At 38.0% G+C, this 17,442-nt stretch overlaps 1 protein-coding gene across 2 annotated transcripts in view; it reads right to left on the bottom strand.

Moving 5' to 3' along the window:
* Nucleotides 1-17,442, bottom strand: part of LOC116999481 (nebulin related anchoring protein) — a 47,910-nt gene that overhangs the window by 11,074 nt on the left and 19,394 nt on the right. For both annotated transcript variants that reach the window (XM_033066224.1, XM_033066225.1), the window contains exons 16-30: nucleotides 17,235-17,339; nucleotides 15,952-16,059; nucleotides 15,053-15,154; nucleotides 14,363-14,560; nucleotides 14,038-14,142; nucleotides 11,675-11,773; nucleotides 10,522-10,626; nucleotides 9,964-10,071; nucleotides 9,034-9,345; nucleotides 7,891-7,995; nucleotides 5,597-5,695; nucleotides 3,690-3,794; nucleotides 3,188-3,295; nucleotides 2,629-2,742; nucleotides 1,143-1,340 (exon numbers count right to left, since the gene is read on the bottom strand). In XM_033066224.1, coding sequence (XP_032922115.1) covers nucleotides 1,143-1,340; nucleotides 2,629-2,742; nucleotides 3,188-3,295; nucleotides 3,690-3,794; nucleotides 5,597-5,695; nucleotides 7,891-7,995; nucleotides 9,034-9,345; nucleotides 9,964-10,071; nucleotides 10,522-10,626; nucleotides 11,675-11,773; nucleotides 14,038-14,142; nucleotides 14,363-14,560; nucleotides 15,053-15,154; nucleotides 15,952-16,059; nucleotides 17,235-17,339 — 1,971 coding nt within the window. The remainder of the gene's footprint in view (nucleotides 1-1,142; nucleotides 1,341-2,628; nucleotides 2,743-3,187; nucleotides 3,296-3,689; nucleotides 3,795-5,596; nucleotides 5,696-7,890; nucleotides 7,996-9,033; nucleotides 9,346-9,963; nucleotides 10,072-10,521; nucleotides 10,627-11,674; nucleotides 11,774-14,037; nucleotides 14,143-14,362; nucleotides 14,561-15,052; nucleotides 15,155-15,951; nucleotides 16,060-17,234; nucleotides 17,340-17,442) is intronic.

Here is a 17,442-nt window from a genome sequence, read left to right as displayed (position 1 = left end):
ATAAATCCATTAAAATTAGTATCTACCACAGAGAGTTCATGCACATTGCCCTAAGATCTCGTGTCTATGAATGTGCCTGTGTGAATACAGCCCTGCCAAATCTTCAGCACAGATGCAGGATTCTGAGGACTACTGAGCCTCACGAACTCCAAATGCTGCTGCAACTCTTCCATTTTTAACCTCAAAAAAACCTTTTCTAGGTACATAAATTTTCTTCATATATAACACATAAATCACAGGTAGATATTATTGATTTATAAATATACATAAAATAAGACCAGTTTATAAAAACATAAGAAAATATGATTTTTCTTTCTCTTTTATGTAAGAGAAACTGCAGACAAACTAGCCTTGACTTTTAACAGTTCTGAATGTTCATAATATAAGCAAGGAACACTAAGGAAAAATAGCACTGCATACACTTCATTAAAATATTTTCTGCATCACCAAACCTAGTAGTGACTCCCTGTAAATAGCAATTTTTCAAAAGTTACCAACTGGTTCCTGATAAACACACTACAACAATATTATTTCATTTGATAATGGGAAGGCTGAGGAGTAGGATGGATGGAAACCTGTCTCAGAATCTCTGATTATGTGTTTCACCCAAATTAGGGTAACACAACTAGCATCTCATGTCACACTTGTTTAGACACAGTCTGCCATCTCCAAGCCTGTTGGCTGACAGTGTTAAGGTGACATACAGTCTCATTTTGAGCATTTTGTGGCCAGGTATGTTTTTAAGATGCAGTCCCTCCTGAGGTGTGCAGGAACAATGTGATCTATGAAAAGCTCTTTGCTCAAGGCTCTGCCTACAGATTTGTGAGGCATTATTTAGTTAACTTTACTCAAGACTATGTAGGGAGTTAAGCTTATCCTTAGAATTTCAGTGGATGAGTCTTGGGCCAGAGTTTATAAGTGTATTACAAACTAAACCTTTCTTGTGAAAGTACAAATGAAATTTCACCCAGATCCAAACCAAGTTGTAAACAGCAGTTGGTAAAGGGTTTGCATTGTTAGAAAGACCTTTAAAAGGATATTTTCACCAACTGTCCAATCATCCCCACTTGAAAACCCTTCTCTACACAGTCATCAAAGACTTTATCTCTGTAAAATCATGAACTGGGACACTTTGCCATTACCTCACTCTGCAGTTTGTAGGCATTCTTGGCACACTGCAGCCTCACATCATCAGTCAGGGCAGTGTACTGGTGGAGCAGCTGCCTGTACTCCTGCTCACTGACCAACGACTGGGCTCTCCTGGCGTGCACCAAGTGTATCATATCCAGTGGCAGGTGGAACTGAGACTTTGTGTCCTCAAAACCTTGCTTGTATTTCACCTATCAAATGAGATCACATAGATATCACAGCAAAGTAATTAAAATTCAGGTTTTGATCAGAAGAGACGTTCCTCATATTTCTTCCATTTTGCAGTATAAATTATTCTTTTTAAAACAAGTTCCCTAACTTATTTAACCATACTGTGAAAGATCAATAATTTTAATTAGAATATGTGGCAGCCTATCCTTCATCAAAAAGTAGTCATCTATATTATATTCAATTAAGCTGAGATAATTTATTTAGTAAGTTTTTGTTAAAACTTCATCTATTAAATCTATAAAATTAGCCAAACAGGCAAGAAGAGTGCTAATTCACTGCATGTTTAGAAAGTGCCACAAAAAGGGGCAGCTACTTCAAGCAGCCTTATTTATATTAGAATTAGAACAAACCCTCATGTCAAAATATTTGTTGATTTGGCCAATTTAGTTTCATAATTTTAGACAAATCCTTAGTGCTGGGTTGGGGTTTTTTTCACTTCTTGTCTCTGTCCAGGAGAAGAAAGGTACAGAAATCTTCAAAGAACTTTTTCCACATGACATATCCTAATCAGATTATGCAAATTTGAGATGTTCAGGCTGTTCATTGGGATAATGAACAATCCAGAGTTATTGGTGGTCATCAAATGACTTAGAGTAACCTGACAGATGGATGAATTCTTCAGACACTTCTGTTACCTGTTTGTATAAGCCTGCCAACACTACAAGTCCAGCACTTCTGAGAGCCATGAACACACTCCCATATATTTCACTGCTTTCTGGATCAAGTCACAGTCTTCAAAATGCTCAGAAGAGTTACAATTCTTATAAGCAAACAACAAATTATGTGATTCTTAGCACAGGTCAAGACCAGATGAGAACCATTCCTCAACCAATAAAGTCCAACTTGAAATTCCATAAACTCATTCATCCTTTGGTCTTTCAGAAAAACAATAAACTGAAAATAAACATTGAATAACTAATTTAATTTACTTCTGTGCAAAGACCAGTGCTAGTTTTCAATTAGTCCTGCCTCTGAATGATGCTTTCACTGAGTAAAATATTCTGTAATAGGCATCAGTGGTATGAAGCAGGGGAGTGTGCTAGAACACAGGCTTCTTTTACTGTCAAATTAATGTTACTGTAAATAACATAGAAGAATGGCAAGAATATCATGATTATATTAAAATATCTGGAAAGTGGGACAGAAAGCCCTAAGTCCTAAATAACTAGGCTATTCCACAGTTAAGTGCATCCTCCTTGAGTTAGGAAACCAATTCAAGAATGGCCCCATCATCTTCCTTGTACTTACATCACTCTGCAGAGATGTTGCATGGACTGAATGAGCAATATGAATGTCACCATCCAGGCCACATGAGCCAACCATCTGCCCTTTCATTTTCTGGAATGCCTCCTTATATTTGTGCTGAAAAGGAAGTAGGAAGAGAAATATGGATAAGAATAAAGAGAAGTGTTAGGCCAGCTGTTAAAACCTGAATAAAAGGGTTTTCATAATGCATACATTTTTCATAATACAGTAAATTCTGACAATATTGAGTATGATAATAAATCTGAATGAAGCTTTAGTGGGTTCTAGGAAGACCTCACCCAACTGTAATCCCTGTGACTGACCAGTCTGCAGCAGGTAAACTGCTCAGCTTTGCTTTCTCAAACCCGCTTTTGCTAATTTACCAATAACACCTCACTGTGGCTGCACCTCCAAAAGCACCACTAACTGGTCTGAGGACAGATGTCTCCCAGGTGCAGAGCTGGTTGGACATGCTGTTTCCACCAAGAGTCACTCAGCAGGGCAGGTACAGTCTGGAGTGACTGACACACCACTGGACAACATCAGCAGGACGTTCACGTACATCACTTATGATTTCACCCGAAGCCTTGGCTGCCTGGAAGGGGATGGCATCCAGTCTCAGCTGATAGCCACCATCCTTCATCCTTCTCCAGGACTCCTTGTAATGAGTCTAGGAAATATGAAACAGAAAAAAAGAAGGTTTTCTGTTCAGAGGGTTGGCATCGCAGCATTACTGATATCCTCGAAATGTTACTACACGAGTTTCATTCTATTCTAATGCAGAGGGCAAACACAAATGAAACTATCAATGCCCAACAGGAATTATTGCAGGACAAATGTCCATTATAAAAGACTATTTGTTTGTTCATTCCTAATCTTTCTAAAGCAGGTGAAGTTGGATAAGAAGTTTGATTTCCTGTGTTACTTCAGAAATATTTAGACCACAGAATGATCATATTCTGGGGAAAGGAAAGAAATCTAGTATGATTTCCTGTTTAGGACAAACAGCAAAGCACTATCAACATTTTCACTTTCCTTTAAAATATTAAAGGTCAGGTTTATACCTCACTGATATTCATAGCATTCAATTTGGCTTGAAGGATTTCAGGAAGATCTGTTGTTGGTGTGTACTGATGCTTTATACTCTCTCCATGCTCTTTGTACAGCCTCTGCAAACAGAGATGAATTTCAGTGACAAGTACTCTACATGCTCAATCATTAGTTCAAACAAAAACATTAACAATTAAGTTTATGGAAAGCAAACAGTACAGAAAAGCAGCAGATTAAGAAATACAGGTAATTGCATCAGTCAAAATGGATTCAAAATGCTTTGGGAGTCTGATACACTTATCAGCTGGAGTATGCTAGAGAGGAGCTCCTTGAAGTTTTGAGTGTGTAAATCAATGTATATGAAAATTCTGATATTTGAATATTAATTTGATAAAACTTCTAACATATGTGAGTAGGGAGAGGAAAAATAAACAGTAGTAATTAAAAGTGTGCAGCAATGAGTAGCCCACAAATACTTTGAAATTCCACAGAAATATAGGGAGTCAAAGATCCCTAAATATCTCTCCAAAGGTGCACAATTTTAGCAGATAAATGGGATGGTAACTATCTCTGTGATTGCTCCAAATTTATTTCCAGAGTTAGTTGCAAAGGGGTCCTCAATAGCCAAGGGGAAGAGATTTAAAGACCTCAGAAGGTGATTTATCCCATCATAGAAGAGCTGTCTGTGTGCGCCACTCACATCAACCCTTGGAGGAAGAACACAGAGCTGGCCCAGGACCAGATAACTTTCAGATGTCTGCAGACAGGTAAGAGGAGTTCTGTGCAATTAACTGGAGCTGCAACTTCCCCTGCAATGGCTCTGCAGAGCTCTCCTTCTCACATTATTTTTCTTTTCCAGCCTAGTTTTCGTCTTTCGTTGGCACCCTCTGGGCACCTTTCCTTGGCCTTAGATATGACCCCCATGTCTGGAGCACCTGACTCGCCTTCCCCAGGCTGTTATTCCTGCAGGAGAGCTCGAGACCCTCTGCATTAGAGTGGACCCCTCAATTTCACCCATCTGACACCTTTTTAGCACCTGGGCCCACTTGTATTGCAGCTCCATAAGAGGAAAATTAATGAGAGCTCCATGTGTGGAGAAGTAGAGCACCAGACTGATTTTGACTGTGGCTCAGTGGAACAAAATGACTTATTTTATCCTGCCTGAGATGTAAGTCTTTTGGATCTTATTAATTAAACCAAAGGCACAGACACCAAAAGTATTACAATAGCATGTGTTTTACACAAAGCCTTTCATCTTCTCCTTCACTTTAAAAATATCTATTTTCACAATAAAACATCCTCTCATGTTTGAAACTTGTCTTTTTTGAGTGACTTTTGCTTATTATTCACTTCTGTATTATCCCAGTTAAGTCTACAATATTTTTAAATCGCTCTTCTATTAAAAATAAACATGTTTAAACACCAAACAGCCTCAATTCTTCCCTTTAAGGTTTCCCCTCCTGGATTTCTCTCTCAGCAGGATGACAGCTTGAAATAATTTATTTTTCCTTCCTTGTCATGCTGCCTTACATTTTGTTTCCAAAGAATATGCAGAAACTGAAATTTGAAAGATCTGTTTGAAAAGGGGAAAGAACCCCAAACAAGTTCTTCCTTAATGAATATCAAAAGGCCAAAATTCTTGTAAGGTCGAAGGTCAGTCTTACTCCTGAATTTTACTTCTGAAAATAAATGGGACAGAAAGTGCTTTCTGTGTGAAAATCCCATTTACTTCTGTGGGATCTCTTCCCAGTCCAAGTTAGAAACACACTCATTGTGGGATGCACCACACCAGAGTACAGAAGTTTCATGGTTCCCAAGGATAATCTCAGAGAAAGAGAGAGAGAGAAAGCCAGTGCTTCAATCAGGTCGTTCAAAGAGGATACCACTCTTATAATCATAATGTATATACATTATAACTTACATCCACAGCCTGGTTATAACTAATTCTAGCCTGGATCATCTCAGGAGTGTCTTTAATACTGGTAAACTTCAAAGCATATGGATGCTGACGGTACTTCTTCTGTTGAGCAGAAAAAGATCAAAGCTGTGAATTTTGTGCTGCTCTTTCATGCTATTTGAAAGAGAAAAATCATAGGTTGCCAGAGATTAGAGTGAATTTGTGAACATAATTATTATTCCTCTTTCCTCATCTTTATGTCCTAGGTGCTTTCAGATTAATATTTGCTTCAATTTAACAATAACCTTTTGCCAATTAATATTAATCTTTAAATATAAGAAAAGTATTTCAAAATCAGGTTCTGCTTACCTAAATACTCCAGAACTCAGGATTTTAAAATCTTTTGCACATTACTTCAAATAGAGTATGACCGATTTTATTTTTAATTTATAGTTCCTTTAAGCAAGAAATTATAGACAGTTGTAGTGTGTTTATAACAGCAACTATTTGATTTATTGTTTAGGGGTTTAGGTTACCTCCTCAAACCTGCAGCAAATCTGTGCAGTCATTGACACTGTACCTAATTGTTATGGCATATCTTCTAGATAATGATATTCATTTTGCTTGCTGTTAAGGACTCATAGCAGCTTCTGAGAGCTTCTTGGTCTTGTTATATATACATAATTAAGGTGTAGGCAGCTCAATGGAAAAATGACACTTTTTCCATTTGGTCAGGTCATAAAAGCTTCCCTTCCTGCAGGAGTTGGCTTAAATCCATCAATACCCTTATCACTTCTCCAAATAGCACATAATAAATTTTCCAAATGCAGATTTGGAATGCAAATTTCAAAATTTCCAAATGAGATAAACTCATGGCTTGTCATTTTCCTTTAAACTGAGCTGTGACTTACAGAAGTTTATTTGAAGCAACATTTTGACCCTTCAAAGACTAAAAATACCAATGTAAAACACAAAAGAACTTTAAAGTAGTATAAGCTTAGAAGTAATGTTTTGGTTTCCAAAAGTAATACCTTTAAAATGAGCAATATTACTGAGTGTAACAGGGAACAAAAGTAGTTTGTGCCTTGTCTTAATCAGATTTGGAGACAAAGCAGTGTTGACCAGAATATCTCTGCATAAAATTGCTAGAGATTATATTTTGGCAATTTTTTTTAGCAGCATTAGAAGGAGTAGTCCCTATATGTAAGAAAGGACAAGGCTCATAGGAACCTAACATTAGTTAGTACTCACAAAAAGGTTGAGAATGAACAACCTAGGGGGTAAAATTTCTACTCAGCATATTTCACTGCTGCTACATCCAAAGAGAATACCTATACAGATTCATGGTTACTGTTCCAGTTGGCATTACTGTACCAGCTTTTATAAAGCTACCTTGCTTGACACTAGCTGAGGATCTCATTTATGGTGTCTAAAAAAACCATCCTTCCTCACAATGGATGATTGCATGGGTCAAAAATAATGGTAGCAATCAGCCAGTTTTGAAAGGATGACTGTATTTTTCTGAGACACCACAGACTGAATGGACACTGATTCCTGCATCATAGTTATTGAAAAATCATAGGATTCAATCTCTTACAGCAACAGATTAGCCCAGTAGGACTACCTCTGAAATAACAGAAACAGAACCTTTTAACCATTTCCACCAGATTTTCATTTGAAGGCCTCATGCTACAGGCACAAAATATTCTGGAATCTGCCTTCTCCTGTAAGTGATATTGGTTATAGGGAGAAACAAGGATAAAAACAACTTGAGCAGATAGAAAGACATCTGTCTTTACATAGATAGGGAGATAGATAGATAGATAGATAGATAGATAGATAGATAGATAGATAGATAGATAGATAGATAGACAGACAGACAGGTATCTCTAGAGACAGAGATATCTATATTAATTTCAATAGCTAGCATGAATATATATGGAAAATGAGCAAGAAGGAAACAGATCTGCTACAAAAGAAGGTTCTGGGTCCAATGTCTCCATCTTTTCATCATCTCTCCTGTTTTGGTTCATTAAAAAGGTAGGCTAGTGGGTAGCAATTGAGCACTGTTTGATTGCCATTATTATTCATAATATCATTTGTCACCTACTTTGTTTTTGCAAAGGCTATATGGACTCCTACTGGTATGTGTTTGGTATCTGGTTTCCCTCTAATTACCAGTCCTATCCCTGGTTTTGAGGGCTTTCATGTGGTATGCCTTTTTCTTTCCCCTTTGAGTGGAAATTATTTTAATTTTATACAGACATTTTGCACACATTATGCAGCAAATTCTGTTACATGCTGTCATGAAATCTCACCTCACTAATGAGTTCTCCTGCCTTCTTAGCCTGTTCCACATTTAATGACCCAGTGGCTATCCATCCAGCTCCTTTCATCCAGTTCAAATCTGCTCTGTATCGGTTCTGACAAAGGAAAGAAAATGTCCTATTGTTGGTGTTCATACACTTAAAATGCCATTAAAGGGCTCAGACATCTTTGCAGCAACAATGAAGTCAAATTAGCTGCTGCTTTTGTTTTATTCACTATTGCATAGTTGCAAGGAAAGCAAAAAAAAAAACAAAAAAACAAACAAAAAAACCCCAGAATGAAATAGAAGTATAAGGACACACCAGCATTTGTGCAATATGCCTTGCAAGGTAATTTTTAAAAGTGGTCTACACCTTACTATTGCTTGCAATTTTTACTCTAACTTCAGTTTTATTGTATATGGAGCTCTCTTTAAAAGATCATCCATAACTTGCAATAAAAAAAAATGATACTTAGTATTTTCCAAACTATATCCTTTTGATTTACTGGAGACAAAGCGTTTTGTTTTGGGTTTTTTTCTATGTGTCTTTAAGGAAGAAGAGTACAGGAGCACTTCTCACTTTCTTCACAAAATCTCTCCTACCAAGAGCACTGCATTTAAAATGCTTCGCTGATTTCTCAAAGATGTCACAAAGGTTTCACCAGCCATGCTTCAGCAAGGCCTGTGCCCATTTCTATCTCAGTCTCCCTGAAAAGCTCTGACTTTCAACCTCAGAATGGGAAGTCTAACTTAACTGTGTACAGTATCAGACAGTTCATCTGATGGTTGCAGCTGAACATGTGGTCTCCATATGGAATTTTATCACCATTTTTATCACCATACTTTACTTAACCTTCCTTCACATTGGGAAACAAAAATAAATGTACATCATATAGGCATCCTAGTGCTTTATTAGCATTTGAAGTAGGCTTTGAAGAAGCCATGCTCGTAAGTGGAGTTATAACCCTCCTCAAAAACACTGCACACTTTAAATTTATCTCTTGAGGAAATAAGTGGTTAATATTTACTGTAAATATTCACTGTTTAATAGCTGAAAAATTAGGTACATAAGATGCCATGGCATTACAAGCATAAATGTCTGAAGAAAGGGCTGGATGAGAGGGCACTGGAAGAGGTGCAGTTCTGCACTTACATCACTTTGCAGTCCATAAGCCCACTTGGCCCACGCCACTCTCCTGTCAGTAGGCAGGGCTGTGTACTGATGGAGAGATGTCTTGTATCCTATATCTGTGGCCAGATTCTGAGCCTTTTTGGCATGAACAAGGTTAACCATATCCATGGGGATCTGGAACTGACTCTTTGTGCCCACAAAGGCCTTCTTGTACTCCAGATCACTCTGCAGCTTTGACATCTGCAGGGAATGAGCCATCTGCGAATCTTCCTCCACAGCCTTCACTCCAATGAGCTTACCCTTCATCTTCTCATAACCTTCCTTATATTTAACCTGGGAACAAGAAAGCAGACCAAGAGTAAATGATTTCAGCTGCCAAGCTGACAGCCCTACTGGGAATAAAGCAATGCTCTGTCCGTGGTGTGGCATGCTGGGTCCTCAACACAAGCAAATTAGAAGATCATTTGCAAAATAGAACTGGAATGCCTTAGAAATTAGTGTCTATAAAGAATAAGCCCTTTCTTGATAATAATATGATCACAAAAAACTGTAAGAAATATATTTTTTTTTGTTCTCTGTAAGAAAAACAATATTCTTCACGAGGTCAGAAGGTTCTTTCAGGAATTTTCTGGCCAGGCATAGCTGTATTAAGTTATGATGTTTTACAGGAGATTTCCACTTCATTTTGAGTTCTAAAATTCACCCTCGGGTCAAAATGAGAATAGGAAAACACAGTCAGCATGTGGGGAAAAGCTCTGAATTGCTCAGAGCAAACCTTCTGACTAATTATAGAATGCCAATCACCCAGACAAGTCCTCCATCACTCCTTAGCATGAATCCAGTGAGGGTGGCTCAGGGCACAGAAACATATGTGACACATCCCCAACACTAGCAGCAACCTGGACTGTCAGCTGTCCTAAGAAAAGGAAGGCTGATGGAGACCATACTCACATCACTTGCCAGATCCCTCTTTGCCTTAGCTGTCAAGAATGACAAAGCATCCAAACGAAGCACAAATCCTTTTTCCTTCTGCTTCTCCCAGCTACTCCTGTAGAGTTTCTAAAGAGATGACAACAGCACAGTTCCTTTATTACTATCAATCCATTCTATTTTTTCTATAGTCACAGTGAAAGCTCTCAAGTAATGAGTCCCTCCTTCACTCCATGCTCAGAAACCACATGGCTGCAGATCAGATCCTGGTGTCATCCTTTACATCCTGTGACTGTGGATGCCGTGGTTACTGCAACCCCAGCACCTCACTGGTTCCAGTGAAGCTGTCAGTGTGCTGCTTGCCTGGAAGCATGTGAAAAATGCACAGCTTCAAACTCTAGAAGTGGCAAACAGAACAGCAGATGTGACTACTATTTATTAGGGGCATGGAATTAAATTTTAAGTTTTTATATGTAAAACATGAGGACCTTCTCTGAGAAAGAACATATGTTTTACCTACAGAACAAGTATTTCACAGCAGCTGTAACTACTCACAGGAGTGAGGGAATCACACAGTACCTCACTGATATTGGCAGCATTTGCCTTGGCCAGCATGAAGACAGGGTCATCTTTGCTGATGGTGTACTGGTGAAGAAACTGCTCTTTCCCTGACCTGTAGGCAACCTGTCCACAGGAAACGAAGCAGACTCAGCAAGCAGTAGTCCACATTTGATGCTGAAGGAATACTGGTTAAAACACCCCAAATATTCAAGGATTTGTAACAGTTAATTTATTTGGGAAAGTTATTCTTTATTACCTTTATCTTTTATGTTAAATATGAGTTAAAAAATGACCTACAGAGTCAGGTTGACCAAACTATCCTGGTTAAATTTCCAGGAAGCTTTGAAACAGCACATATATCAGGATGCTTTAATTTTATTTCTCAAAGTTAGCTACTTATCTAGCTATAAAGCTGACAGCAATTCATACTCTACAAAATGCATGCTAAGACATATTTCACCTGATGTTAAACTGCTACTTGTTGGGTAGAATGAAAGTCTTTAATGGGATATAGAAACAGTGAATTCTAGGCTTGAAATGAAGAACACTAAGCAATTGAATCTGCAGAGAACATTTGTGACCTAAATGTAATTGCTGATACAATACTCCAGTGAGGACTAACGTTACAACTTCGAATGAAAACATCAATGAACTTTTATGATTGGAGCAGAAATCATCCCCTTTTATATCCCAGGGCTACGACAGCAGAGAAATGAACTGCTCTGCTTTAGCCCAATAATTTCTTGGAGGACCTGAAAAACTATGTTGAAAAACTATGAAAATATGCCCCATTTCACAAAGTGCTATGTTTCTTACCTCCCACAGAAAAAGAAGTGCCTACTATAAAGCTCTAAATCTGTGGTTACTGTTCTGATTTCAGCACATACAGAAAGGCAGTTTGTCCAGCACCCAAGAGAAAAGTAACAAGAGTCAGGAGCCCATTTCTAATGGTGCTTGATTTTTGTTGGTGTTGCTCTAGTTCAAAGAATTCCAGGAGAAAATTAACCAAATAAACAAATAAAACCCCTTAGAATCAATCTGAAGGAACTTTATATATTGAAAAGCTTCATGACTGGGGGCTCTCTCACCATCACACCGGTGTACAAATGTCAGGAATGACCACGTTATGCCTAAGCTGCTTGCAAAGAGACAAATTCAGTCAAGGACTCACATCACTTTGAAGTTCCTGGCTTTTCTTGGCATGCTTGATCTGAGAACTGTCAGCCACACTGGTGAACTTCAGAGCATCAGCCTTCTGCCTGTACTTTTTCTACAGCAAATTAAAGCAAGTTACACACAATTTTCTACAGTACTTGCCCTCCCCCCAAAAATGCATCACTTTTAAAAAAATACATGAGTGATAGAGCCAGAAGAGGCCTATAAATTCCCAAGACAGTTTTAGCACCGACAAGATAAGTTTCCAAGCACTACCCACTGTTGATATTTTGAGGTGAGGGGGGCAGTGCACAGGTGTGTGCCAAATGGTGGCATGGCTATCTGTGGTGCCAGATGTGCTGTCTATGTATCTTACAGGACCTGGTCTGCACACCAACCAGTGAGTGCTGTTCACAGCCTGGGTGTGACTCAAGTCAGGACCCAGGAGAGCTGATAACCCACAGTCAGTGTTATTATCTCATTTCCTTGCAAGAGATTTCTCAAGCACATGCTTGGGTGGTTCAAATCACTGAATTTATGTTACTGAGATCTTTTTAAATTATTAAGATGATAATCAAATTAGAGTGAAAAATTTCAGTGTCCTGAAAGTAACTTGAATTCAAAATCTTCCCCATCCTCTCAAAATCTTCCTCTTTTCAAAGCAGAGCAAGGCATAGACATTGCAGTCAAGCCTTTCTGGGATGAACAGCTCTGAGAGGCCTCCACAATGCTCAAGTCTCAGACATGGGAAAAAATATTATTCTTCATTCATCCTTTGGTGCCAGTACTTATATAAAATCCATTTGAATGGACAAATGCATTTAGAGACTAATATTTTTAGTTTGGTAAATAAGACTGTCCATAGTTTCATTCCATTTTACATTTTGTTTTACATCTGAAACACACTGAAGTGAATGGAAATCTTCAATTGACTTCATAAGGCTTTAGAGCAGGCCTGTTTTCAATCAATGTCTTTGCCTCAACCTTTTGCACCACTCATTTGAGAGTGAGCTAAGCATCCTTTCTTTCTTTGAGATGCTACAAGGAAATGCAGGACTCTGCTTCATGACCACAGTGTGACAGGGGAGACCAAGCAAACATTTCTTGTATACTTTAATTGAATTTCTATTCTACCATTTCAGTCATGAAGTGGGGCATTCCACCCAGAAAGGGTGTAAATGCATTTTTTTCATTATCTGGCATTTCAGGAGAGAAATTCTTCTGTTTGAACTGATGGGTGAACAGATCAGTTTACACTGTGTCTCTGCTAGGGGAACACAAAATAGAAGTTAAAAAAGCATGCAGCACTTCAAAGAGGTGCTCATCGCTTTATTTTAGAAACCTGGAAGGGAGGGAGGCAGATTAAAAACAGCATGTTTTGTCACATTGCATGGAACACAATGTAGTGACATCCTGCAAAGAAATGACAAAACGCCAGGCTTTGTATGGCAATAGAGATCTCTAAAATAATATCCACCAGTCTCCAGTTTAGGTGGCTGTCAGCCATCTCGTGGCCTTGCACAGCACTGGAATGAAAAGGCAGATCATTATGGATTAAATATTTGTGGAAGCGATTATTACTACAGCACACCCCAGAAGCAGATGTCAGTCTACCCATAGCAAGACACCAGATCTGAGGTAGCTGCTCTTCTTTTGTTTCTAAGATGTATTTTTCCCCTTGTAGGAGCATGAGAGGATGTCAGAGACCCAAGGTGTCAGAGTGTGACCGCCAGTAACTAACTGGCTTCTGCTCCTCCTTCCAGAACTAAGTGGGATTTTATCTTTCTTGTCAAACTTCCCCTAATTTATTCTCCTCTCTGGTCTCTAGTTTTCCTAGCACTAGTGAGACTGCTCAACCATAGCTAAGAAGCTGAGGAAATTTGCTTCCATAAGGTTAATGGCAGTGGAAAGTCATGAATTAATAAAGCAAAAGCAAGGAAAAGCAGGAAAAGCTGAAGCTGCCAGTAAAGCCACGGCCCCTGCTTGCCAAGGAGCAAGGAAATTTTCAACTATGGCTAAGAAAGATCTGATTTTTCAATGCTGTCCCTTAAAGCCTCTTTGTATTTCATGCAGCACATGAAACTCAATAGAAATTCAATGCTGATCTGCAGAATGGACAGGAGAATGAAAAGAGGTAGAAGCACAGCTATGGGGATTTCTACCTCACAGATTATTTTGATAATTATATAAAGGAAAAACATCATTTCAATCTCTAACCCAGGATCTTCTAAAGTATAGAATAACTAAATTATGCCCATCAGTTTTTCCATTCCTCAGATATTCCTGGTTAGGAATCCCTTACCTATTCCACATAATGTAATGGAATAAGAGTGCATGAACCTTTGAACAAACAGACAGAAGCCTGAGAACTCTGCTTACCTCACTGACTAAATCTCCTGCCTTTTTGGCTTGTTGTATATTAAGACTTCCTTCTGTGATACATCCAGCTCCTTTCATCCATGTCAGATCTGCCCTGTATTGGAGCTGCAGAGGAAAATTACATTTATTGGCACAGGGAACACGAGTATATGTTTGCAGGTGAACATGTGCACCCTTTCCAGTTTCAAAGCCATTGCAAATGACATTTTATAAATCCATAGTACCATCTGACAGTGTTAGTATGAAAGAATAATTAACCTCAAATGGAAAAATTATAATCTCTTGTACTGTTTTGAACAGTTAAGCTGGGTGTACACCATCTTACATCACTCTGGAGATCATAGGCCTTCTTTGCCCACTTGGTCTTCATATCTTCTGGGAGCACAGTGTACTCATGGAGTCTTGTTCTGTAATCCAAGTCACTGGCAAGTGCCTGAGCCTTCTTAGCATGCCTCAGGTTTATCATATCCATGGGCAGATGGAAATGGGCCTTGCTCTCCTCAAACCCTTTTTTGTAGGCAATCTAGAGAAAGGAATGAAAACAGTTTGTCTGTATCAGGTATTACAAAGATATCTTAAGTCACCCCTCTTGTTTGGGTGTTTACACAGATTAGGCATAAAAACCCCAAACAAATATAGAAATCAGATGCCAGGATAAATCTTCTAGATTCCAGAGACATTTTCCCTATTACACTACATCTTACTTTTTAGCATACCTTTACAGACTTGAAAGTTCTATGTAGAAGTGTTTATATTGAAGTTTCAGTATGATGATATTTTATTCATATTGAGGTTTTAACTTGGTGTTATTTTCCTGCCCCAAAGTAAGGACACTTGTCCAAAATCCCCTGCTGTGCAATCACTGCACAGATTAACAGATGGTGAAGGAAACTAATTTTGTTAAATGCTTCCAAGAATTTCTTACAGTGAGAGCAGTAACAGTTATAAATTGCATAGTGTTGCTGAAAGTTACATAATTATGAAAAACACCTTCTGTGTAAGAGAAATAATTTACCTCGCTACTCATCTTGGCCACCTTCAGAGAGTGCAAAAGTCTTGAATCCTTGGTTTCAGTTGCTTTTCCTTTTGTTTTTTCATATTCTTCTTTATATTTAATCTGTCCAAAAAATGGTGTAAATCTAAGAATATTTCCAATTACCCATGAGATAAGCAATATGTTTTTTGATTTGGATGGTCAAAAATTAGAAGAGCTTAGTCTGATTCCCTCATAGTCACTTCAAATTTCCCAGATTTTCTCAGAAATTCCAAAGATGAAAGGTCAGTCTCATTTATGAGGTCTTTAACCTCATTCTTTAAGGCTCAGGCCTCTGAGGTGCTTACAAACTTCAATTATTCTGATTAGTAAAATTATCTGGCTCTTAGAGGCAAAGATAAGAAATCAATCCAAGCAAGGAATTCAAGACTTGATTTTTTTGAGGTGGGATTTTAGAATCCCCACCACTGCTGAACAATTTTCAACTGCAGAAAAAGCGTCTCCCTTTTCTCCACAGGTTAAAAATCCCAATATAAGTTGTTTAGAAGGATTTTGTTTGGAACTTTTATTATATGCATGTGTTTATGTTAAGGCAATAGATTAAAGAAATATGTATTCCCTTTGTAGTAGATGGTAATACTATTTTTGAGGCTATGAACAATTTGAAACACTGAATTTCACTGTGAGTTTATTGTGTAAATTTTGCTCCACATTGTGCATATGATTTGAAAAAAAAAATTTTGGAGAGCAAAATTTCACAACAGAATCTGAGAAAGTTTCCAACTCTTCATTAGCCATTGAGAAAGATGGACAACCAAATGCAGGGTTTAAAAAACCAGATGAAGTGAGCTATGCTTTATTTCCCTGTGCTATAGATACTTATAGAAAGAATAATTCCCAGGTAACTAAATGTAACATACATCACTGGCAAGATCCCTCGAAGCTTTGGCAGCAAGTAAAGGCAGAGAATCAAGTTTCATTTCAAAGCCCCGGCCCTTACTCTTCTCCCAGCCTTCTTTGTACTTAATCTGAGAAAGGAAAGACAGCAACATGTCACTAACACATAAACACACAGGATTTTCAAACAAACGTGGAAATGGCTCAGAGGAAAACAGACCATAAATATGCTCAGTCCACAAACTGGGACCTTCTCAAGCCACAGCTCATTGTCATTTTGAGCTAGTTAATTGTCAAGGATTGAGTCAAAATTTTATTCTTGGAGTCCACAGGCACTTAATGTCCCAGAACATCCACCAGTAATTTTCAATTTCAGTCAGATACGGAGGAGGGAGGGTTTTTTTAAGCTGTTTTTCAAGATTCCACTTGAAATTCCATTTAATCAAGATCAAGTATGCCTTGATCCATGCATGCATGCACCTAATGAAGGTAGAAGGTTTTCAGGAAGCCCCAGTTTGTGGATTTGGCTTTTTGTATCTTTATATTTTACCAGTACGTAACAATGAGTGTGCATCCCAACACAGTACAGATGCAAAGAATGTTCCTCCACAACACTCTGCCAATGCAACTCAAAAAAAAATAGGAGAACACAAGACAAAAAAACTTGCAGTAATGACAACTCAAAACCACAAAAAAAATCTTGAAACTGGCTAAAAAATATAAGTCACACCAGCAAAATCTGGAGATTTTTTCCTCACTTTGCACTTATTTGTCTTGCAGATTTTTCCTCCAAAACTATCTATGACAACAAAGGCCTGAAAAATACACTAAAATTAAATCAAAATTCAACTTTTCTCACAAGTATTTGGTTTTAACCCACAAGACTCAAAGTGAATCAATATTTATTGCCAGGAATTATGAATGGAGCAACACTGGGCTTGATCCAACTTGGCTGAAGTAACTTTTTCTTTCCATTGATTTCAATGAACTTTGAATTACTAGAAATGCGTAAGTATTGGTTCTTCATAAAAATGTCACCTCAGAAGCAATTATTTTTGTGGAGTGAATACTGATTTACTGATTTAAAGAAATTCAGATCATCTGAATGTATCTTGGAAAAAAAAAAGTCTAGAGCTTTCACTGTCCTTGAAATTGGATCCCTGTCTATTCTGGGCACCATATTTCATGTTGTTTATTCCAAATTATAAGTGTTAAATGCTTCCAGAAAGAGTGCCATCATCTTTACAATAATTTCAGTCTATTAAGAGCATCATGAATGCCAGTATTTCCCCAAGGTTTGACTTACCTCGCTGTATAACTCAGCATTGGCTTTTGCTTTCACTAGCAGTGGTACATCCTGGGGCAGAGTGTAATTTGTTTTTGTCTTCTCATACTGGGCTCGGTAGTTCAACTGCATGTGTTGAAAAGGTCAGCACGAAACTCAGTTATTTTTAACTTAATAAAAATATAACCATTAGACTGATTGATTGCTGTTAAATTTCAGGTTATTGGTG

The sequence above is a fragment of the Catharus ustulatus genome, chromosome 8 (assembly GCF_009819885.2).
Source record: "Catharus ustulatus isolate bCatUst1 chromosome 8, bCatUst1.pri.v2, whole genome shotgun sequence".
Taxonomy (NCBI): Eukaryota; Metazoa; Chordata; class Aves; order Passeriformes; family Turdidae; genus Catharus; species Catharus ustulatus.
This window is presented reverse-complemented; position numbering and strand designations above follow the sequence as displayed.